This window comes from Ips typographus, linkage group LG10 (genome assembly GCF_016097725.1).
Source record: "Ips typographus isolate SLU linkage group LG10, UJ_Ityp_2.0, whole genome shotgun sequence".
Taxonomy (NCBI): Eukaryota; Metazoa; Arthropoda; class Insecta; order Coleoptera; family Curculionidae; genus Ips; species Ips typographus.
This window is the reverse complement of record NC_138431.1, coordinates 4,458,441-4,481,665: the sequence shown is the minus strand read 5'-3', so window position 1 is coordinate 4,481,665 and position 23,225 is coordinate 4,458,441. Positions and strand designations below refer to the sequence as shown.

The following is a 23,225-nucleotide window of genomic DNA, read 5'->3' as shown; positions in this document are numbered from 1 at the left end:
CTGGGGCATTTTAAGACAGTTGTAATGGGCTTTGAAACTTTTGAAACTCTGTGTAGCATTTAGAATTCTTTGGCACATTCAAAACTGTTCTAAGAGGCCTTTGATAAGGGCAGGAGGCATTTGAAAGCAACTCTGGGAAAGTTTTCTAGGCCTCTGGTCCTTTTTAGAAGGTTCTCAATAGCATTTAGACATCTATGGAACTTTCAAATTGGTCCTAGAGGCCTCCGGTAATTTGAAAACAGTTCTGGGAAATTTTAAGACAGTTGTAATGGGCTCTGAAACTTTTGAAACTCTGAGTAGCATTTAGAATTCTTTGGCACATTCAAAACGGTTCTAGAGGCTTTTGATAAGGGCTGGAGGCATTAGAAGCATTTTAAAACAGCTTTGGGAAGGTTTTCCAGGCCTCTGGTCCTTTTTAGAAGGTTCTCAATATAATTTAGACGTCTATGGAACTTTCAAATTGGTCCTAGAGGCCTCTGGCAATTGGAAAACAGTTCTGGGAAATTTTAAGACAGTTGTAATGGGCTCTGAAACTTTTGAAACTCTGAGTAGCATTCAGAATTCTTTGGCACATTCAATACGGTTCTAGAGGCCTTTGATAATGACAGGAGACATTAGAGGCATTTGAAAACCACTCTGAGATAGTTTTCCAGGCCTCTGGTCCTTTTTAGACGGTTCTCAATAGCATTTAGACGTCTATGGAACTTTCAAATTGGTCCTAGAGGCCTCTGGCAATTTGAAAACAGTTCTGGGAAAGTTTAAGACAGTTGTAATAGGCTCTGAGACTTTTGAAACTCTGGCACTTTTTAGAAGGTTGTCAGAAACACTTAGAAGTCTCTGGCAGATTTAAAATTTAAGAAAGGCACAGTATACAGGGTGGTCCAGTTTTAAGTGTCAATAATTCACCATTTGATAGCTAATCAAAAAATAAGTTGACTTGCATTATGTCATTTTTCTGAAAAACGTTTCCTAAGGAAGATACAGTCCTCCAAATTTCAATTTAAAAAATCGTTTTATAGTTTAAAACTGAACATTCAAGACTTGTGAAAGTCCAAATTTGTACTGAATAGTCTATAAACTTTTTTACTACTAGGAATGGTCTTATGATTCGCTTTCTCAGACTGCCATCCTGGTTGAGTGTCTGAAACTGGCACTCAAGAACTAAAAAAAGTCCGGAAATCAAGACAAAGATTGTATTGTGCATGAAACTCATTTTTTACTACCAAAAATAGTATAAAAGTTGATTTTTAATGCTAGAACGGACCTTACTAGGACTAAAGGGAGTCCAAAAGTATATTTTCAAGAATTTAATTGGTGTACAACTCAATTTTCTGGTCTGGACAACAAGTCTAGAAGTAAATTAATTTTTCGGACTATTTTATTTCTAAAAATTAGTTCTCAAGACTATTATTGTAGTATCTGGTACCAACATTTTTTACTTTTATTACTGAAGAAACTTGACTTTTGGAAATAGTCTTAAACTCGATTTTTCAGTCTTAAAAAGCACTAAAAACAGTCTGATTTTCTTAGAGATGCTACAATTTATTGCACCTATGAGTGTAGAAGTCAATTTAATAGTGAAGAAGCTTGAAATAACATTTTCAAGACTTTGGTCAGTGGACAAATTGGCTTTTAGGCCTGATAAGTCAAAAACTTTGTAAAGATAGTCTTGAAACTCGATTTGAGGCACTGAAAACAGCCTTAAAACACTAAAAACAGTCTAGTTTATGAAGAAATACCCGAATTTTTAGCACTGAGGTGTCTAGAAGTCGATTTAATAGCGACAAAGCTTGGAATGCTATTTTAAGTCTATGAAGAATGTAAAAATTGTTTTTTAAGTTTGCTATGTCAATAACTTGATGAAGATAGTCTTGAAACTCGATTTTCCAAACTGAAAGCAGTTTTGAAGCACTAAAAATAGTCCAGAATTCGAAGAAAATGAAAAGCAAAGTAAAAAGCACGAAAAGTTCGTTTTCAAGACAATTTTCATGAATCTAATGTTAATGTCCCTGCATCTAAGACTATTTTCAAGACTAAAATATTGAAATTTGTCTTCAAATTATGAAAACTTACTTCAAATGCAAATTTTAAGCTTCTGATGTCACTTTTCATTAGTTCAGTCACATTTTGGGGTTCAAGTCAATTTTTAACGTTTAAATGTATGATTTTGTAGTAACAAATTCGTGAAAAAGTAGTTTTTATGTCTACAAGTCAATTTTTAGTATTAAAGTCTCTCGATTTGCATGAAAACTGGTTATAAACACAACTTTTAAGCTTCTGAAATTTTTATCTTTTTTAATTCAATTTTCAAAACTTAAGTCTTTTAGTTTGTCTGGAAACTATGAAATCTGGCTAAAATAATATTTTTTAAACTTCTTAAGTGAATTTTCCGTTTCCAAGACAATTTTTAAGTTGGGTTGGGTTAGTTTTGGGTCTTTGACCGTAATAACGTGTAATAAAGTGCTTGTTCCAAATTTGATCAATATTGCTCCAACGGTCTGACAGTTATGAGAAAAAACCGATTTTTTAAACAGAAATTTGAAAGATTGTATTTTCTTTAGGAAGCACCTTTCAGGAAAATGGCATAATGAATGTCAACTTATTTTTTAATTGGCTATGGATTGGTGATTTATTGACATTTAAAACTGGACTACCCTGTATAACCAACCAATCAAAGTTTATATTACCATTGGAAAGTTAATTTTTTAAACTTTCATCTTTATTTACACCGTGTATAATGTGTGTTTTGTCACGTGTCCAGGTGTATCAATGGAAACTGCTAAACCACGTGGCCAGAGACCACAACATGACCCTGAAACCGGCACATTTGTCGTACAAATGTACAGTGTGCACGGCAACGTTCGGCATGTACAAACAATTCGAAAACCACGTGTACTCGGCGCACAGCGTCGTCGCCAAACGGGTCATGGACAAGAAGTCATCTACCTCAGGAGCGTCGCCTTCGGCCGCCTCTAAGGTAAGTCTTTTCAACGCAAATTCCGAGTGCGTTTCTGAGCGGTTTTGTTGTGCCAAATTTACCAGAATACCGAGCTGAAGCCTTTAAAAATCAACGACGAAATCACGATCATCCCGCAACCGCCCAAATCGTCGACGAACGGGGCCAAAGAGAGCGGTTCGGCGACCAAAAATGCCGCGGGTACCAGCAAAAGTAGGTAAATCTCGCGCTTTAGGAGCTTTTAATTTTTTTTTCGCCAAACTCTTTGCTTTGATGTATTTTTTGTATTTTTCAACTGAAAAAAAAACGTTGGAACTAGAGGCGTTGATAGTCCTGATAGAACTACAGGATGTCCCATAATAAGAGTAGTTCATTTAATGTGTCCAATACGAGCCTTAAAAAGGATTTAGTGCATGATTTTTTATTGTTATAGTGTATTAATCCAGTTTAAAAAATTCTCTAAGAGAGTGAGTCTAATTTTGGATAAATTTAAAGTTTTAAATTGCGCTAGGACAATTTTATGCAGACACTCTGGGACACCCTGTATTTTCTCTGTGCGACGTTTTGCAGGGCGATACTTTTCAGCTAAAATTTGAACTCCACATTGACTTTTTTTTTGGCAAAACCTGTTTAAAAAGGAAGTTTTAGTGACATTGGACGAGTTTTTGTACAAATTTGGGTAATTAACGTTAAACACCTAAAAAAATATTGGTATAAGGTTAATTTGTTGAAATACCACTAATAGTTAATAGAAGAAGTATTTTTTGTTATTTTAAAAAATACCAGAGGAATTGTCCTGTAAAATATTGGACTTAAAACGTCTACTAGTGACTGTGATTGGTCAAGAAAGTGCAACAACTACCAACAGTGTTGCAATTTACGGCAATTTGTCCTTTTTTCCCACCGATCAGTTGAACAAACCTTGTTATGCATCGTGTACATAGTTTTCCAGCCGGAAAAGCGTAGATTAGCTTCTATTAGGGTAATATTTACATTTATTTATATCGTATAGCCTTTAGTAGGAATAAAATCGTTCTCATCAATGAAAAGTGCGTTTACGGACATTATAATACTTGCCGTGTAAACCTGTCTTTTTATGTGGGTTTTTTTTAGCACTTAAGATCAAATCCTGAAATGGGTGAAGCAAGAGACTTTCCAACAAAAAAAAAAAAATGATTTTTTGATACTATATTTTGAAACTTGTTCGTTGTATAGAGAATAAAGAAATATAATATGATAATAAATTTAATTACGTTTTAATTTTTTTATTTATTATTTTTCCAACTTTTCGCTTGATGCTAATCTCTGCAAGGAAAAACAGGGTGATTTTGTTGTAGATAACGATGAAGGAACGTCGTCTACTAAGGCTGAGCGATTCAGTCGAAGAAGCGATTCCAACTGAAATTGCCCCTCCCCAAGTCGCTTATTATTTGTTTTTGCATGTAAATAAAACAATTTTAAGTCGTATATAAGAATAGTTCACATTTTGATTTGAAAACTGTATGTTTACAGCCATTTTACAGGAGGTGTCCAATTTTAGAAGAAAAAGTTAAATAACTGGTAGGAAAAAGGCTGTTTTTGCTTTCTTCAGATCATTCCGGCCTCCAAGTTTACCCGATTTAAGTGTTTGTGATTTTTTTTAGGTATATTTGAATGTGCCTTGTTTTGTAGCCCAGGCAACCAAAAAGTATAGAGGGAAACACAATTTTTGACTTCGTAACCTTGTTTGGATTAGTTATTAATATTAATAAATAAAAAATTAGTAAATAATCGATTTTGTTAATCGATATATCGAGACTGTTAAGGACAGTCAGGGACAAAATCGTCTTTAAAACCCATTTGGAGTAACCGAATCATGTTTTCAAGCACATTTTTGGAATCCTCATTAAATTTCCTATCCAATAACCTGAAAAAACACTACAAAATTTGGTACAGTCCGGGAGAAAAGCGGTTTCCGAGTTTGAACTGTCAGAAAGACAGTCAGGGACAAAATTGCTTGTGAAACCCACTTGTAGTTAGAAAATGACCGTTTTGAGCACATTTTTGCAATCCTCACTAAATTTCCCATTCAATAACCTGAAAAAACACTACAAAATTTGGTACAGTCAGGGAGAAAAACGGTTTTCGAGTTTGAACTGTCAGAAAGACAGCCAGGGACAAAATTGCTTGTGAAACCCAGTTGGAGTGAAAAAATGACCGTTTTAAGCACATTTTTGGAATCCTCACTAAATTTCCTATCCAATAACCTGAAAAAACATTACAAAATTTGGTACAGTCAGGGAGAAAAGCGGTGTCAAAATCACAGTATTCCACCAGTCAAACTTTCCTAGTAAAGTAAAATATTTACTTTACTGGTAAATTACCCATCACTACTTTTTTCTGGTCAATAACTTAGAAACCGATGGTTTTAGCAAAAAAATCACTAACTTATAGTCACGTGACCAAGTTGATCTTTAACATTTTGACGGCAGAAATCGCCATTTTATGACACTGAAACCGTATATGCGGACTTTATTCTGGTTATGAAAGTTTCATTTTTCGGTTTTTTGCTTTGGAAACTATGTGTCCTACCGACAAGACCTCTTGAAACAAAATGAAAGCTGATTAAATTTGCTACAAGTTTTATTCCGTCAAGTTTTTTGATATTTTGTATAGTTTTCGAGATATCCGCTCATGAAAGTTTGTAATTTTATAATTTTTCTTGTTTTTTTTTTTGATCGGATAAATTTTACCCATGCACCGAAAAGCTAAATACTGGCCATAGGGTTGTAGAGCATGAAAATCTTTTCAATTCTTCATCTATTGTCTCTTTGAAATGTTAAAGCAGTTTCAGGGTTGAGCGTAAAATCTGAAACTGTCCACTAATAAAAAAAAGTTTATTGTCATAGAAAATTAATTTAAAACATAACAGTAAGAAGAATTCGGTTAATTTCTTGCTTTCTTAAGGGGGGAAGGACTTGAAGATCTTGAAGAAACGATCACAGGATCCTCCTGATTGTCTTCATCTTCAGAGTCAACTTGAGGGACAATTCAAACGGGTCCTAGAGGCTTCTGAAAATGTAAAACAAGTCTGGGAAGGTTTAAGACATTTCTAGAAGCTTCAGGCACTTTTTGGTCGATTCTCAATAGCATTTAGAGGAAAAAAATGGTCCTAGAGGCCTCTGGCAATTGGAAAACAGTTTTTATATCGTATAGCCTTTAGTAGGAATAAAATCGTTCTCATCAATGAAAAGTGCGTTTACGGACATTATAATACTTGCCGTGTAAACCTGTCTTTTTATGTGGGTTTTTTTTAGCACTTAAGATCAAATCCTGAAATGGGTGAAGCAAGAGACTTTCCAACAAAAAAAAAAAATGATTTTTTGATACTATATTTTGAAACTTGTTCGTTGTATAGAGAATAAAGAAATATAATATGATAATAAATTTAATTACGTTTTAATTTTTTTATTTATTATTTTTCCAACTTTTCGCTTGATGCTAATCTCTGGAAGGAAAAACAGGGTGATTTTGTTGTAGATAACGATGAAGGAACGTCGTCTACTAAGGCTGAGCGATTCAGTCGAAGAAGCGATTCCAACTGAAATTGCCCCTCCCCAAGTCGCTTATTATTCGTTTTTGCATGTAAATAAAACAATTTTAAGTCGTATATAAGAATAGTTCACATTTTGATTTGAAAACTGTTTGTTTACAGCCATTTTACAGGAGGTGTCCAATTTTAGAAGAAAAAGTTAAATAACTGGTAGGAAAAAGGCTGTTTTTGCTTTCTTCAGATCATTCCGGCCTCCAAGTTTACCCGATTTAAGTGTTTGTGATTTTTTTTAGGTATATTTGAATGTGCCTTGTTTTGTAGTCCAGGCAACCAAAAAGTATAGAGGGAAACACAATTTTTGACTTCGTAACCTTGTTTGGATTAGTTATTAATATTAATAAATAAAAAATTAGTAAATAATCGATTTTGTTAATCGATATATCGAGACTGTTAAGGACAGTCAGGGACAAAATCGTCTTTAAAACCCATTTGGAGTAACCGAATCATGTTTTCAAGCACATTTTTGGAATCCTCATTAAATTTCCTATCCAATAACCTGAAAAAACACTACAAAATTTGGTACAGTCCGGGAGAAAAGCGGTTTCCGAGTTTGAACTGTCAGAAAGACAGCCAGGGACAAAATTGCTTGTGAAATCCAGTTGTAGTTAGAAAATGACCGTTTTGAGCACATTTTTGGAATCCTCACTAAATTTCCCATTCAATAACCTGAAAAAACACTACAAAATTTGGTACAGTCAGGGAGAAAGGCGGTTTTCGAGTTTGAACTGTCAGAAAGACAGCCAGGGACAAAATTGCTTTTAAAACCCACTTGGAGGGAGAAAATGACCGTTTTAAGCACATTTTTGGAATACTCATTAAATGTCCTATCCAATAACCTGAAAAAATACTACAAAATTTGGTACAGTCCGGGAGAAAAGCGGTTTCCGAGTTTGAACTGTCAGAAAGACAGTCAGGGACAAAATTGCTTGTGAAACCCACTTGTAGTTAGAAAATGACCGTTTTAAGCACATTTTTGGAATCCTCATTAAATTTCCCATTCAATAACCTGAAAAAACACTACAAAATTTGGTACAGTCCGGGAGAAAAGCGGTTTTCAAGTTTGAACTGTCAGAAAGACAGCCAGGGACAAAATTGCTTTTAAAACCCAGTTGGAGGGAGAAAATGACCGTTTTAAGCACATTTTTGGAATCCTCACTAAATTTCTTATCCAATAACCTGAAAAAACACTACAAAATTTGGTACACTCCGGGAGAAAAGCGGTTTCCGAGTTTGAACTGTCAGAAAGTCAGCCAGGGACAAAATTGCTTCAGAAACCCAGTTGGAGGGAGAAAATGACAGTTTTAAGCACCTTTTTGGAATCCTCACTAAATGTCCTATCCAATAACCTGAAAAAACACTACATAATTTGGTACAGTCCGGGAGAAAAGCGGTTTCCGAGTTTGAACTGTCAGAAAGACAGCCAGGGACAAAATTGCTTGTGAAACCCAGTTGGAGGGAGAAAATGACCGTTTTAAGCACATTTTTGGAATCCTCACTAAATTTCCTATCCAATAACCTGAAAAAACACTACAAAATTTGGTACAGTCCGGGAGAAAATCGGTTTCCGAGTTTGAACTGTCAGAAAGACAGCCAGGGACAAAATTGCTTGTGAAACCCAGTTGGAGTGAGAAAATGACCGTTTTAAGCACATTTTTGGAATCCTCACTAAATTTCCTATCCAATAACCTGAAAAAACACTACAAAATTTGGTACACTCCGGGAGAAAAGCGGTTTCCGAGTTTGAACTGTCAGAAAGACAGTCAGGGACAAAATTGCTTCTAAAACCCAGTTGGAGTGGAAAAATTACCGTTTTAAGCACATTTTTGGAATCCTCATTAAATTTTCTATCCAATAACCTGAAAAAACACTACAAAATTTGGTACAGTCCGGGAGAAAAGCGGTTTCCGAGTTTGAACTGTCAGAAAGACAGCCAGGGACAAAATTGCTTCTGAAACCCAGTTGGAGGGAGAAAATGACAGTTTTAAGCACATTTTTGGAATCCTCACTAAATTTCCTATCCAATAACCTGGAAAAACACTACAAAATTTGGTACAATCAGGGAGGAAAGCGGTGTCAAAATCACAGTATTCCACCAGTCAAACTGTCCTAGTAAAGTAAAATATTTACTTTACTGGTAAATTACCCATTACTACTTTTTTCTGGTCAATAACTTAGAAACCGATGGTTTTAGCAAAAAAATCACTAACTTATAGTCACGTGACCAAGTTGAACTTTAGCATTTTGACGGCAGAAATCGCCATTTTATGACACTGAAACCGTATATGCGGACTTTATTCTGGTTATGAAAGTTTCATTTTTCGGTTTTTTGCTTATATCGCGGAAACTATGTGTCCTACCGACAGACCTCTTCAAACAAAATGAAAGCTGATTAAATTTGCTACAAGTTTTATTCCGCCAAGTTTTTTGATATTTTGTATAGTTTTCGAGATATCCGCTCATGAAAGTTTGTAATTTTATTATTTTTCTTGTTTTTTTTTTTGATCGGATAAATTTTACCCATGCACCGAAAAACTTAGGGCCTTAGGGTTGTAGAGCATGAAAATCTTTTCAATTCTTCTATCTATTTTGTCTCCTTGAAATGTTAAAGCAGTTTCAGGGTTGAGCGTAAACTCTGAAACTGTCTACTAATAAAAAAAAGTTTATTGTCATAGAAAATTAATTTAAAACATAACAGTAAGAAGAATTCGGTTAATTTCTTGCTTTCTTAAGGGGGGAAGGACTTGAAGATCTTGAAGAAACGATCACAGGATCCTCCTGATTGTCTTCATCTTCAGAGTCAACTTGAGGGACAATTCAAACGGGTCCTAGAGGCTTCTGAAAATGTAAAACAAGTCTGGGAAGGTTTAAGACATTTCTAGAAGCTTCAGGCACTTTTTGGACGATTCTCAATAGCATTTAGAGGAAAAAAAATGGTCCTAGAGGCCTCTGGCAATTGGAAAACAGTTTTTATATCGTATAGCCTTTAGTAGGAATAAAATCGTTCTCATCAATGAAAAGTGCGTTTACGGACATTATAATACTTGCCGTGTGAACCTGTCTTTTTATGTGGGTTTTTTTTAGCACTTAAGATCAAATCCTGAAATGGGTGAAGCAAGAGACTTTCCAACAAAAAAAAAAAAATGATTTTTTGATACTATATTTTGAAACTTGTTCGTTGTATAGAGAATAAAGAAATATAATATGATAATAAATTTAATTACGTTTTAATTTTTTTATTTATTATTTTTCCAACTTTTCGCTTGATGCTAATCTCTGGAAGGAAAAACAGGGTGATTTTGTTGTAGATAACGATGAAGGAACGTCGTCTACTAAGGCTGAGCGATTCAGTCGAAGAAGCGATTCCAACTGAAATTGCCCCTCCCCAAGTCGCTTATTATTTGTTTTTGCATGTAAATAAAACAATTTTAAGTCGTATATAAGAATAGTTCACATTTTGATTTGAAAACTGTATGTTTACAGCCATTTTACAGGAGGTGTCCAATTTTAGAAGAAAAAGTTAAATAACTGGTAGGAAAAAGGCTGTTTTTGCTTTCTTCAGATCATTCCGGCCTCCAAGTTTACCCGATTTAAGTGTTTGTGATTTTTTGTAGGTATATTTGAATGTGCCTTGTTTTGTAGTCCAGGCAACCAAAAAGTATAGAGGGAAACACAATTTTTGACTTCGTAACCTTGTTTGGATTAGTTATTAATATTAATAAATAAAAAATTAGTAAATAATCGATTTTGTTAATCGATATATCGAGACTGTTAAGGACAGTCAGGGACAAAATCGTCTTTAAAACCCATTTAGAGTAACCGAATCATGTTTTCAAGCACATTTTTGGAATCCTCATTAAATTTCCTATCCAATAACCTGAAAAAACACTACAAAATTTGGTACAGTCCGGGAGAAAAGCGGTTTCCGAGTTTGAACTGTCAGAAAGACAGCCAGGGACAAAATTGCTTGTGAAACCCAGTTGGAGTGAGAAAATGACCGTTTTAAGCACATTTTTGGAATCCTCACTAAATTTCCCATTCAATAACCTGAAAAAACACTACAAAATTTGGTACAGTCAGGGAGAAAAGCGGTTTCCGAGTTTGAACTGTCAGAAAGACAGCCAGGGACAAAATTGCTTGTGAAATCCAGTTGGAGGGAGAAAATGACAGTTTTAAGCACATTTTTGGAATCCTCGTTAAATGTCCTATCCAATAACCTGAAAAAACACTACAAAATTTGGTACAGTCCGGGAGAAAAGCGGTTTCCGAGTTTGAACTGTCAGAAAGACAGTCAGGGACAAAATTGCTTGTGAAACCCACTTGTAGTTAGAAAATGACCGTTTTGAGCACATTTTTGGAATCCTCACTAAATTTCCCATTCAATAACCTGAAAAAACATTACAAAATTTGGTACAGTCCGGGAGAAAAGCGGTTTCCGAGTTTGAACTGTCAGAAAGACAGTCAGGGACAAAATTGCTTGTGAAACCCACTTGTAGTTAGAAAATGACCGTTTTGAGCACATTTTTGGAATCCTCACTAAATTTCCCATTCAATAACCTGAAAAAACATTACAAAATTTGGTACAGTCCGGGAGAAAAGCGGTTTCCGAGTTTGAACTGTCAGAAAGACAGCCAGGGACAAAATTGCTTTTAAAACCCACTTGGAGGGAGAAAATTACCGTTTTAAGCACATTTTTGGAATCCTCACTAAATTTCCTATCCAATAACCTGAAAAAACACTACAAAATTTGGTACAGTCCGGGAGAAAAGCGGTTTCCGAGTTTGAACTGTCAGAAAGACAGCCAGGGACAAAATTGCTTGTGAAACCCACTTGTAGTTAGAAAATGACCGTTTTGAGCACATTTTTGGAATCCTCACTAAATTTCCCATTCAATAACCTGAAAAAACACTACAAAATTTGGTACAGTCAGGGAGAAAGGCGGTTTTCGAGTTTGAACTGTCAGAAAGACAGCCAGGGACAAAATTGCTTTTAAAACCCACTTGGAGGGAGAAAATGACCGTTTTAAGCACATTTTTGGAATACTCATTAAATGTCCTATCCAATAACCTGAAAAAATACTACAAAATTTGGTACAGTCCGGGAGAAAAGCGGTTTCCGAGTTTGAACTGTCAGAAAGACAGTCAGGGACAAAATTGCTTGTGAAACCCACTTGTAGTTAGAAAATGACCGTTTTAAGCACATTTTTGGAATCCTCATTAAATTTCCTGTCCAACAACCTGAAAAAACACTAAAAAATTTGATACAGTCAGGGAGAAAAACGGTTTTCGAGTTTGAACTGTCAGAAAGACAGCCAGGGACAAAATTACTTTTAAAACCCACTTGGAGGGAGAAAATGACCGTTTTAAGCACATTTTTGGAATCCTCACTAAATTTCCTATCCAATAACCTGAAAAAACACTACAAAATTTGGTACAGTCCGGGAGAAAAGCGGTTTCCGAGTTTGAACTGTCAGAAAGACAGCCAGGGACAAAATTGCTTGTGAAACCCACTTGTAGTTAGAAAATGACCGTTTTGAGCACATTTTTGGAATCCTCACTAAATTTCCCATTCAATAACCTGAAAAAACACTACAAAATTTGGTACAGTCCGGGAGAAAAGCGGTTTCCGAGTTTGAACTGTCAGAAAGACAGCCAGGGACAAAATTGCTTGTGACACCCGGTTGGAGTGAGAAAATGACCGTTTTAAGCACATTTTTGGAATCCTCACTAAATTTCCTATCCAATAACCTGGAAAAACACTACAAAATTTGGTACAATCAGGGAGGAAAGCGGTGTCAAAATCACAGTATTCCACCAGTCAAACTTTCCTAGTAAAGTAAAATATTTACTTTACTGGTAAATTACCCATCACTACTTTTTTCTGGTCAATAACTTAGAAACCGATGGTTTTAGCAAAAAAAATCACCAACTTATAGTCACGTGACCAAGTTGAACTTTAACATTTTGACGGCAGAAATCGCCATTTTATGACACTGAAACCGTATATGCGGACTCTATTCTGGTTATCAAAGTTTCATTTTTCGGTTTTTTGCTTATATCGCGGAAACTATGTGTCCTACCGACAAGACCTCTTCAAACAAAATGAAAGCTGATTAAATTTGCTACAAGTTTTATTCCGTCAAGTTTTTTGATATCTTGTATAGTTTTCGAGATATCCGCTCATGAAAGTTTGTAATTTTATTATTTTTCTTGTTTTTTTTTTTGATCGGATAAATTTTACCCATGCACCGAAAAACTTAGGGCCTTAGGGTTGTAGAGCATGAAAATCTTTTCAATTCTTCTATCTATTTTGTCTCCTTGAAATGTTAAAGCAGTTTCAGGGTTGAGCGTAAAATCTGAAACTGTCGACTAATAAAAAAAAGTTTATTGTCATAGAAAATTAATTTAAAACATAACAGTAAGAAGAATTCGGTTAATTTCTTGCTTTCTTAAGGGGGGAAGGACTTGAAGATCTTGAAGAAACGATCACAGGATCCTCCTGATTGTCTTCATCTTCAGAGTCAACTTGAGGGACAATTCAAACGGGTCCTAGAGGCTTCTGAAAATGTAAAACAAGTCTGGGAAGGTTTAAGACATTTCTAGAAGCTTCAGGCACTTTTTGGACGATTCTCAATAGCATTTAGAGGAAAAAAATGGTCCTAGAGGCCTCTGGCAATTGGAAAACAGTTTTTATATCGTATAGCCTTTAGTAGGAATAAAATCGTTCTCATCAATGAAAAGTGCGTTTACGGACATTATAATACTTGCCGTGTAAACCTGTCTTTTTATGTGGGTTTTTTTTAGCACTTAAGATCAAATCCTGAAATGGGTGAAGCAAGAGACTTTCCAACAAAAAAAAAAAAATGATTTTTTGATACTATATTTTGAAACTTGTTCGTTGTATAGAGAATAAAGAAATATAATATGATAATAAATTTAATTACGTTTTAATTTTTTTATTTATTATTTTTCCAACTTTTCGCTTGATGCTAATCTCTGGAAGGAAAAACAGGGTGATTTTGTTTTAGATAACGATGAAGGAACGTCGTCTACTAAGGCTGAGCGATTCAGTCGAAGAAGCGATTCCAACTGAAATTGCCCCTCCCCAAGTCGCTTATTATTTGTTTTTGCATGTAAATAAAACAATTTTAAGTCGTATATAAAAATAGTTCACATTTTGATTTGAAAACTGTATGTTTACAGCCATTTTACAGGAGGTGTCCAATTTTAGAAGAAAAAGTTAAATAACTGGTAGGAAAAAGGCTGTTTTTGCTTTCTTCAGATTTCAATCATTCGGGCCTCCAAGTTTACCCGATTTAAGTGTTTGTGATTTTTTTTAAGGCATATTTGAATGTGGTTTTGTAGTCCAGGCAACCAAAAAGTATAGAGGGAAACACAATTTTTGACTTCGTAATTTTTTTTTATTTTGTCACTGAGTGTCCTTTCAAACTGTGTTCTTGTTAGTTCAAACTTTGACACCGCTTTTCTCCCGGACTGTATCAAATTTTGTAGTGTTTTTTTCAGGTTATTGGATAGGACATTTAATGAGGATTCCAAAAATGTGCTTAAAACTGTCATTTTCTCCCTCCAAGTGGGTTTTAAAAGCAATTTTGTCCCTGGCTGTCTTTCTGACAGTTCAAATTCGGAAACCGCTTTTCTCCCTGACTGTACCAAATTTTGTAGTGTTTTTTCGGGTTATTGAATGGGAAATTTAGTGAGGATTTCAAAAATGTGCTTAAAACGGTCATTTTCTAACTACAAGTGGGTTTTACAAGCAATTTTGTTCCTGACTGTCTTTCTGACAGTTCAAACTCGGAAACCGCTTTTCTCCCGGGCTGTACCAAATTTTGTAGTGTTTTTCAGGTTATTGGATAGGATATTTAATGAGGATTCCAAAAATGTGCTCAAAACGGTCATTTTCTAACTCCAACTGGGTTTTACAAGCAATTTTGTCCCTGACTGTCTTTCTGACAGTTCAAACTCGGAAACCGCTTTTCTCTCGGACTGTACCAAATTTTGTAGTGTTTTTTCAGGTTATTGGATAGGACATTTAATGAGGATTCCAAAAATGTGCTTAAAACTGTCATTTTCTTCCTCCAAGTGGGTTTTAAAAGCAATTTTGTCCCTGACTGTCTTTCTGACAGTTCAAACTCGGAAACCGCTTTTCTCCCTGACTGTACCAAATTTTGTAGTGTTTTTTCAGGTTATTGAATGGGAAATTTAGTGAGGATTCCAAAAATGTGCTCAAAACGGTCATTTTCTAACTACAAGTGGGTTTTACAAGCAATTTTGTCCCTGGCTGTCTTTTCAAACTGTGTTTCTGACAGTTCATATTTGGAAACCGCTTTTCTCCCTGACTGTACCAAATTTTGTAGTGTTTTTTCAGGTTATTGAATGGGAAATTTAGTGAGGATTCCAAAAATGTGCTTAAAACTGTCATTTTCTTCCTCCAAGTGGGTTTTAAAAGCAATTTTGTCCCTGGCTGCCTTTCTGACAGTTCAAACTCGGAAACCGCTTTTCTCCCGGGCTGTACCAAATTTTGTAATGTTTTTTCAGGTTATTGGATAGGAAATTTAATGAGGATTCCAAAAATGTGCTTAAAAACATGATTCGGTTACTCCAAGTGGGTTTTACAGACGATTTTGTCCCTGACTGTCCTTAACAGTGTAAATTTGTCGCACCAAACAGCTTTTCCTAAATAACTCAAAAACGGTGAAATTTACAAAAAAATTGCAGGGAATCAAAAACGTTCCTGATCAACTCTTTAACCCAACACCGTAAATGTACAGGACCGTTTTGGCTTCCAGTATACAGGGTGTGCTTGAAAAGTATGGTAATTGACTGTTCTTGGTCATCCTCCATGCAATTTTTGAGATAGAATTTTTTGCTCAACACCACTGGAAAGAGGAGGTCAAGACGGTTAATTTGAGTGGTTCAATCTCCCCAAATTATCAAAAATAACCGAGTTACAGGGTGTTCAAATTTCCACCACAATTGATTTGAAAAGTTGTTGCATTAAACCAATTTTTGCTAAATAACTCAAAAAAAATTGATAGGGAGCAAAAATGTTTGTAAAGAACTTCCAAACTAATCCCTGTAAGTTTTACAGTCCGTCAGTGTGTGGGTACTATACGGGGGGTGCATGAAAAGTGTAGTAATTCAGATTTTAGTGCTTTTCAAATTAATGACAGAAAACGTCACTTGTCACGGTAAATTTACGCCTAAAGGAGTGATTTGACTACTTTCTTCTTTAACCGTAAATAACTCGGTTATTTGACAATTTACGTCAAAAAGTCAAAGAAGGTAAAAGATAGTCCAGACTGTGACGTTTCTAAAAATATGGTCACATGACTTTGTAACTTGGACGGTTTGGTCCCTAGAGGGCGTCAAAATTCCCTTTTACAGACTAAAGGAGTGATTTTGACTACTTTTTTCTTTAACCGTAAATAACTCGGTTATTTGACAGTTTACGTCAAAAAGTCAAAGAAGGTAAAAGATAGTCCAGACTGTGACGTTTCTAAAAATATGGTCACATGACTTTGTAACTTGGACGGTTTGGTCCCTAGAGGGCGTCAAAATTCCCTTTTACAGACTAAAGGAGTGATTTTGACTACTTTTTTCTTTAACCGTAAATAACTCGGTTATTTGACAATTTACGTCAAAAAGTCAAAGAAGGTAAAAGATAGTCCAGACTGTGACGTTTCCAAAAATATGGTCACATGACTTTGTAACTTGGACGGTTTGGTCCCTAGAGGGCGTCAAAATTCCCTTTTACAGACTAAAGGAGTTATTTTGACTACTTTTTTCTTTAACCGTAAATAACTCGGTTATTTGACAATTTACGTCAAAAAGTCAAAGAAGGTAAAAGATAGTCCAAACTGTGACGGTAAATCACTAAAACAAAGACATATTGGTCGAGTTAGAGTAGTGACAGTGGAGTATTTCATTAACTCCCTAGGTTCAACATAGCTCCGTTGTTTGAGGAGCTACACCAAAAGTATAAATTAAAGATTTGTAGGAAATTTCACGCTCTACAAGATTGCTTTAAAGCCTTTTTGCCCTAAATGGTTATTTAAGGGAGTTACAGATGGAAAACTGTCTGCAATGCACTCAAGTGTACTTGCCATAGTTTTCGAGATATTTTTAACTTTTTTCTTCCAAAAATTTGGGACACCTTTTTGTAGTTTACCATCAGGTATAATGTGGTATATTTTATTTTTATATTAGCCCAAGTTTATCATTTGAATAGCTGGTAAAACGCGTGTAACACAAAAAGTAATATAATCACATTATTTTGTAAAAGGTGAGCTTCTTTTATTCTACTGGTCCCGAATGGTTTGTTGTTTTCCAGATACTGAAATTGTTCAATTGGCAAGATTAATAAGTGAGGAGGTAAAACGGTAAAATTCAGGACAAAAATACATTATTTCAATTTGTTTCCACTTTTTTTGAGGGTCTGAAGAGTGCCAAACTGCAAATCCAGCCAGGAAATGGTTCTTCCTGTTATTCCAGAAGAAAATTGTCAGTGAAGAGAAGATTCTTGTAATGCAGGTAAAAAAAATCATTTTCTTGTATACAGGCTTCTGGGGTATAACAATAAAATAAAACACCCTGAATACTCTTTAAGGCTTTTATAATTTAGAATATTATATGTATCACAATATGAACAAATCGTAGAAATTAATCGAAACCGCCTACATCATAAATATTATTATTAACCGAAGCTACGTTTTGGAGTTATTTATAATAATTATTATTCACACAGACAGATCTAAAAGAAATGTTAATATGGAACATGCTGTGCATTTATTAACATTAAAAATATTACAAAGCTACTTAATTACTAGTACAAAAACATTTTAATGTTGCTTCTTAGTAAATTCGTTATGTTGTTATAAAACCATCAAAGTGTGATGTAAACGTGTAAAATGACTACATCTAGTAAATATCCTAATATAAATACAAAATAAGACAGTCTCTCAAAAACCGTACAAAAAAGTTGTTTTTGGCAGTGTTCAGTGGCTTTCAAATACGCTAAATATACAACAAAAATATCAGTTAAGGCGAAAAATCCTGTTTAAATGGCGTGACTACGTCACGCCATTGTACTGTGATTTTTGCCATACTTTTTCGGTTTTTAGGCCCAATACAATTTAATCTTTCCTCATACAACTTAGATTTAAACCATAATAATGATATGTACAGCAGTAATTCGTTTTAAAATATGTTGTCAATAATTGTAATAAGTCTTGTAAACCTCCTAAGAAATTTTACATTATTCATATATGATTATAAAAAAAAGTGGATTATGCAGTGTCGGCACATTTTATTAATTGACTTTACAGGGTGGTCAAACACAAAATCGCCTGTAAACCTGACTTGCAGTTAGAAAATGAGTGTTTTAAGCACATTTTTGGAATCCTCATTAAATTTCCTGTCCAATAACCTGAAAAAACACTACAAAATTTGGTACAGTCAGGGAGAAAAGCGGTTTCCGAGTTTGAACTGTCAGAAACACAGTCAGGGACAAAATTGCTTCTGAAACCCAGTTGGAGTGAGAAAATGACCGTTTTAAGCACATTTTTAGAATCCTCACTAAATTTCCCATTCAATAACCTGAAAAAACACTACAAAATTGGGTATAGTCAGGGAGAAAAGCGGTTTGCGAGTTTGAACTGTCAGAAAGACAGTCAGGGACAAAATTGCTTGTGAAACCCAGTTGGAGTGAGAAAATGACCGTTTTAAGCACATTTTTGGAATCCTCACTAAATTTCCCATTTAATAACCTGAAAAAACACTACAAAATTGGGTATAGTCAGGGAGAAAAGCGGTTTCCGAGTTTGAACTGTCAGAAAGACAGTCAGGGACAAAATTGCTTGTGAAACCCAGTTGGAGTGAGAAAATGACCGTTTTAAGCACATTTTTGGAATCCTCACTAAATTTCCCATTTAATAACCTGAAAAAACACTACAAAATTGGGTATAGTCAGGGAGAAAAGCGGTTTGCGAGTTCGAACTGTCAGAAAGACAGTCAAGGACAAAATTGCTTGTGAAACCCAGTTGGAGTGAGAAAATGACCGTTTTAAGCACATTTTTGGAATCCTCACTAAATTTCCCATTTAATAACCTGAAAAAACACTACAAAATTGGGTATAGTCAGGGAGAAAAGCGGTTTCCGAGTTTGAACTGTCAGAAAGACAGTCAGGGTCAAAATTGCTTGTAAAACCCAGTTGGAGTGAGAAAATGACCGTTTTAAGCACATTTTTGGAATCCTCACTAAATTTCCCATTCAATAAGCTGAAAAAACAGTACAAAATTTGGTACAGTCAGGGAGAAAAGCGATTTCCGAATTTGAACTGTCAGAAAGACAGTCAGGGTCAAAATTGCTTGTAAAACCCAGTTGGAGTGAGAAAATGACCGTTTTAAGCACATTTTTGGAATCCTCACTAAATTTCCCATTCAATAAGCTGAAAAAACACTACAAAATTTGGTACAGTCAGGAAGAAAAGCAGTTTCCGAGTTTGAACTGTCAGAAAGACAGTCAGGGACAAAATTGCTTGTAAAACCCACTTGCAGGTGAAAAATTACCGTTTTAGGCACATTTTTGAAATCCCCACTAAATTTCCTGCCCAATAACCTGAAAAAACACTACAAAATTTGGTACAGTCCAGGAGAAAAGCGGTTTTCGAATTTAAACTCAGAAACATAGTTTGAAAGGACAGCCAGGTACAAAATTGCTTCTAAAACCTAATTGGAGTGAGAAAATGGCCGTTTTAAGCACATTTTTGGAATCCTCACTAAATTTCCCATTCAATAACCTGAAGAAACACTACAAAATTTGGTACAGTCAGGGAGAAAAGCGGTTTTCGAATTTGAACTGTCAGAAACATAGTTTGAAAAGACAGTCAGGGACAAAATTGCTTGTAAAACCCACTTGGAAGGAGAAAATGACCGTTTTAAGCACATTTTTGGAATCCTCACTAAATTTCCCATTCAATAAGCTGAAAAAACAGTACAAAATTTGGTACAGTCAGGGAGAAAAGCGGTTTCCGAGTTTGAACTGTCAGAAAGACAGTCAGGGACAAAATTGCTTCTGAAACCCAGTTGGAGTGAGAAAATGACCGTTTTAAGCACATTTTTGGAATCCTCACTAAATTTCCCATTCAATAACCTGAAGAAACACTACAAAATTTGGTACAGTCCGGGAGAAAAGCGGTTTCCGAGTTTGAACTGTCAGAAAGACAGTCAAGGACAAAATTGCTTGTGAAACCCAGTTGGAGTGAGAAAATGACCGTTTTAAGCACATTTTTGGAATCCTCACTAAATTTCCCATTCAATAACCTGAAAAAACACTACAAAATTTGGTACAGTCCGGGAGAAAACCAGTTTCCGAGTTTGAACTGTCAGAAAGACAGTCAGGGACAAAATTGCTTGTGAAACCCAGTTGTAGTGAGAAAATGACCGTTTTAAGCACATTTTTGGAATCCTCACTAAATTTCCCATTCAATAACCTGAAGAAACACTACAAAATTTGGTACAGTCCGGGAGAAAAGCGGTTTCCGAGTTTGAACTGTCAGAAAGACAGTCAAGGACAAAATTGCTTGTGAAACCCAGTTGGAGTGAGAAAATGGCCGTTTTAAGCACATTTTTGGAATCCTCACTAAATTTCCCATTCAATAACCTGAAGAAACACTACAAAATTTGGTACAGTCAGGGAGAAAAGCGGTTTTCGAATTTAAACTGTCAGAAACATAGTTTGAAAAGACAGTCGGGGACAAAATTGCTTGTAAAACCCACTTGGAAGGAGAAAATGACCGTTTTAAGCACATTTTTGGAATCCTCACTAAATTTCCTATTCAATAACCTGAAGAAACACTACAAAATTTGGTACAGTCCGGGAGAAAAGCGGTTTCCGAGTTTGAACTGTCAGAAAGACAGTCAAGGACAAAATTGCTTGTGAAACCCAGTTGGAGTGAGAAAATGGCCGTTTTAAGCACATTTTTGGAATCCTCACTAAATTTCCCATTCAATAACCTGAAGAAACACTACAAAATTTGGTACAGTCAGGGAGAAAAGCGGTTTTCGAATTTAAACTGTCAGAAACATAGTTTGAAAAGACAGTCGGGGACAAAATTGCTTGTAAAACCCACTTGGAAGGAGAAAATGACCGTTTTAAGCACATTTTTGGAATCCTCACTAAATTTCCTATTCAATAACCTGAAAAAACACTACAAAATTTGGTACAGTCAGGGAGAAAAGCGGTTTCCGAGTTTGAACTGTCAGAAAGACAGTCAGGGACAAAATTGCTTCTGAAACTCAGTTGGAGTGAGAAAATGACCGTTTTAAGCACATTTTTGGAATCCTCACTAAATTTCCCATTCAATAACCTGAAGAAACACTACAAAATTTGGTACAGTCAGGGAGAAAAGCGGTTTTCGAATTTGAACTGTCAGAAACATAGTTTGAAAAGACAGTCAGGGACAAAATTGCTTGTAAAACCCACTTGGAAGGAGAAAATGACCGTTTTAAGCACATTTTTGGAATCCTCACTAAATTTCCCATTCAATAAGCTGAAAAAACAGTACAAAATTTGGTACAGTCAGGGAGAAAAGCGGTTTCCGAGTTTGAACTGTCAGAAAGACAGTCAGGGACAAAATTGCTTCTGAAACCCAGTTGGAGTGAGAAAATGACCGTTTTAAGCACATTTTTAGAATCCTCACTAAATTTCCCATTCAATAACCTGAAAAAACACTACAAAATTTGGTACAGTCCGGGAGAAAACCAGTTTCCGAGTTTGAACTGTCAGAAAGACAGTCAGGGACAAAATTGCTTGTGAAACCCAGTTGTAGTGAGAAAATGACCGTTTTAAGCACATTTTTGGAATCCTCACTAAATTTCCCATTCAATAACCTGAAGAAACACTACAAAATTTGGTACAGTCAGGGAGAAAAGCGGTTTTCGAATTTAAACTGTCAGAAACATAGTTTGAAAAGACAGTCGGGGACAAAATTGCTTGTAAAACCCACTTGGAAGGAGAAAATGACCGTTTTAAGCACATTTTTGGAATCCTCACTAAATTTCCTATTCAATAACCTGAAAAAACACTACAAAATTTGGTACAGTCAGGAAAAAAAGCGGTTTTTGAATTTGAACTGTCAGAAACATAGTTTGAAAAGACAGTCGGGGACAAAATTGCTTCTAAAACCTAGTTGGAGTGAGAAAATGACCGTTTTAAGCACATTTTTGGAATCCTCACTAAATTTCCCATTCAATAACCTGAAAAAACACTACAAAATTTGGTACAGTCAGGGAGAAAAGCGGTTTCCGAGTTTGAACTGTCAGAAAGACAGTCAGGGACAAAATTGCTTCTGAAACTCAGTTGGAGTGAGAAAATGACCGTTTTAAGCACATTTTTGGAATCCTCACTAAATTTCCCATTCAATAACCTGAAAAAACACCACAAAATTTGGTACAGTCCGAGAGAAAAGCGGCTTTCGAGTTTGAACTGTCAGAAAGACAGTCAGGGACAAAATTGCTTGTGAAACGCACTTGTAGTTAGAAAATGACCGTTTTACGCACATTTTTGGAATCCTCACTAAATTTCCCATTCAATAACCTGAAAAAACACTACACAATTTGGTACAGTCAGGGAGAAAAGCAGTTTTCGAATTTAAACTGTCAGAAACATAGTTTGAAAAGACAGTCAGGGACAAAATTGCTTGTAAAACCCACCTGGAAAGAGAAAATGACCTTTTTAAGCACATTTTTGGAATCCTCATTAAAATTCCTGTCCAATAACCTGAAAAACACTACAAAATTTGGTACAGTCAGCGAGAAAAGCGGTCAGAAACGCAGTTTGAAAAGACCGCCAAGGACACAGTTACAAGGTGGACAATCTATCAATTTGAAGGTCTTTAAATCCTCTTTTGACCACCCTGTACAGTGACTATAGTGAAAATGTCAAATAACTATTATTGTTTAGTGATTGAAAAGACTGATTTGACTGAAAACATTAGTTTTGACAGTCCACAAGCTTCTGGTAGCATTTTTTGACAATTCAAAGACAGGGACTAGCTGTATTGCTTCCATTTGACACTGTCGGGACAGTGGGAAGCATCCAGATGTAATTTGACAACTCTAAGACATCAAAGAAGCATTCTGCTATCATTTCGATGAAGAAGCTTCCTGTCTAACGTGCCGGACACTTATTTAGTTCAAAAGTAAAAAACAATCAGAGATCAAGGGAAACGAAGAAATTACGTAAAAAAAAAACATTAAAATTACTTACAATTCTAACAAAATACTTACATAAATATACACAACGTAACAAAATAACGTTCGTTTCACGTTTAAAAAGTCACACTCACCTAACCTAACTAATTCATGGAAGCCTACATAATATAAATAATTCGTTATTAGTGTCTTATAATATACTACTTAGTAGTTTACTTATTGGGAATTGGGTATATACAGTCTTATTATAAAAAAAAATGCTTGAAATTTGTTATTATTAATTGCTTTTGTAAGCAATTTAACAATTGACCAGTGATTTTTGAGCTTAAAAACTGATAAATGAGAATATTTACAGGGTTTTCAGAATGTCGCTAATATCGTTTGATAATTGGGAGAATGAAGGCCTGTTTTGAGGATTATAGTCCCAGCACAATTCCTGTAAATCCCAG

The 23,225-nt window shown here is 35.3% G+C and overlaps 2 protein-coding genes across 16 annotated transcripts in view; one reads left to right on the top strand and one right to left on the bottom strand.

Moving 5' to 3' along the window:
- MEP-1 (zinc finger protein MEP-1) overlaps nt 1-23,225 on the top strand; it is an 82,808-nt gene that overhangs the window by 31,446 nt on the left and 28,137 nt on the right. For 6 of the 13 annotated variants that reach the window (XM_081987961.1, XM_081987964.1, XM_081987962.1 and 3 more), the window contains 3 exons: nt 2,762-2,977; nt 3,043-3,169; nt 5,903-6,398. In XM_081987961.1, the coding sequence (XP_081844087.1) occupies nt 2,762-2,977; nt 3,043-3,169; nt 5,903-6,051 (492 nt within the window). In that variant the 3' untranslated portion in view covers nt 6,052-6,398. Of the gene's footprint in view, nt 1-2,761; nt 2,978-3,042; nt 4,217-4,293; nt 4,432-5,902; nt 6,399-16,895; nt 16,937-16,997; nt 17,096-23,225 lie in introns of those variants that run through there. The other 7 variants (XM_081987963.1, XM_081987966.1, XM_081987971.1 and 4 more) reach the window with 7 other exon arrangements.
- The window catches only part of LOC145734536 (tyrosine-protein kinase-like otk), a 72,831-nt gene continuing 62,582 nt past the window's right edge, over nt 12,977-23,225 (bottom strand). The window contains exons 20-21 of one of the 3 annotated variants that reach the window (XR_014179436.1): nt 20,943-23,212; nt 17,161-20,771 (exon numbers count right to left, since the gene is read on the bottom strand). Coding sequence is in view for 2 of the 3 variants with exons in the window: in XM_081987979.1 (XP_081844105.1) it covers nt 23,126-23,212 (87 nt within the window). In the remaining variant the exon portion in view is untranslated. Of the gene's footprint in view, nt 13,104-17,160; nt 23,213-23,225 lie in introns of those variants that run through there. The other 2 variants (XM_081987980.1, XM_081987979.1) reach the window with 2 other exon arrangements.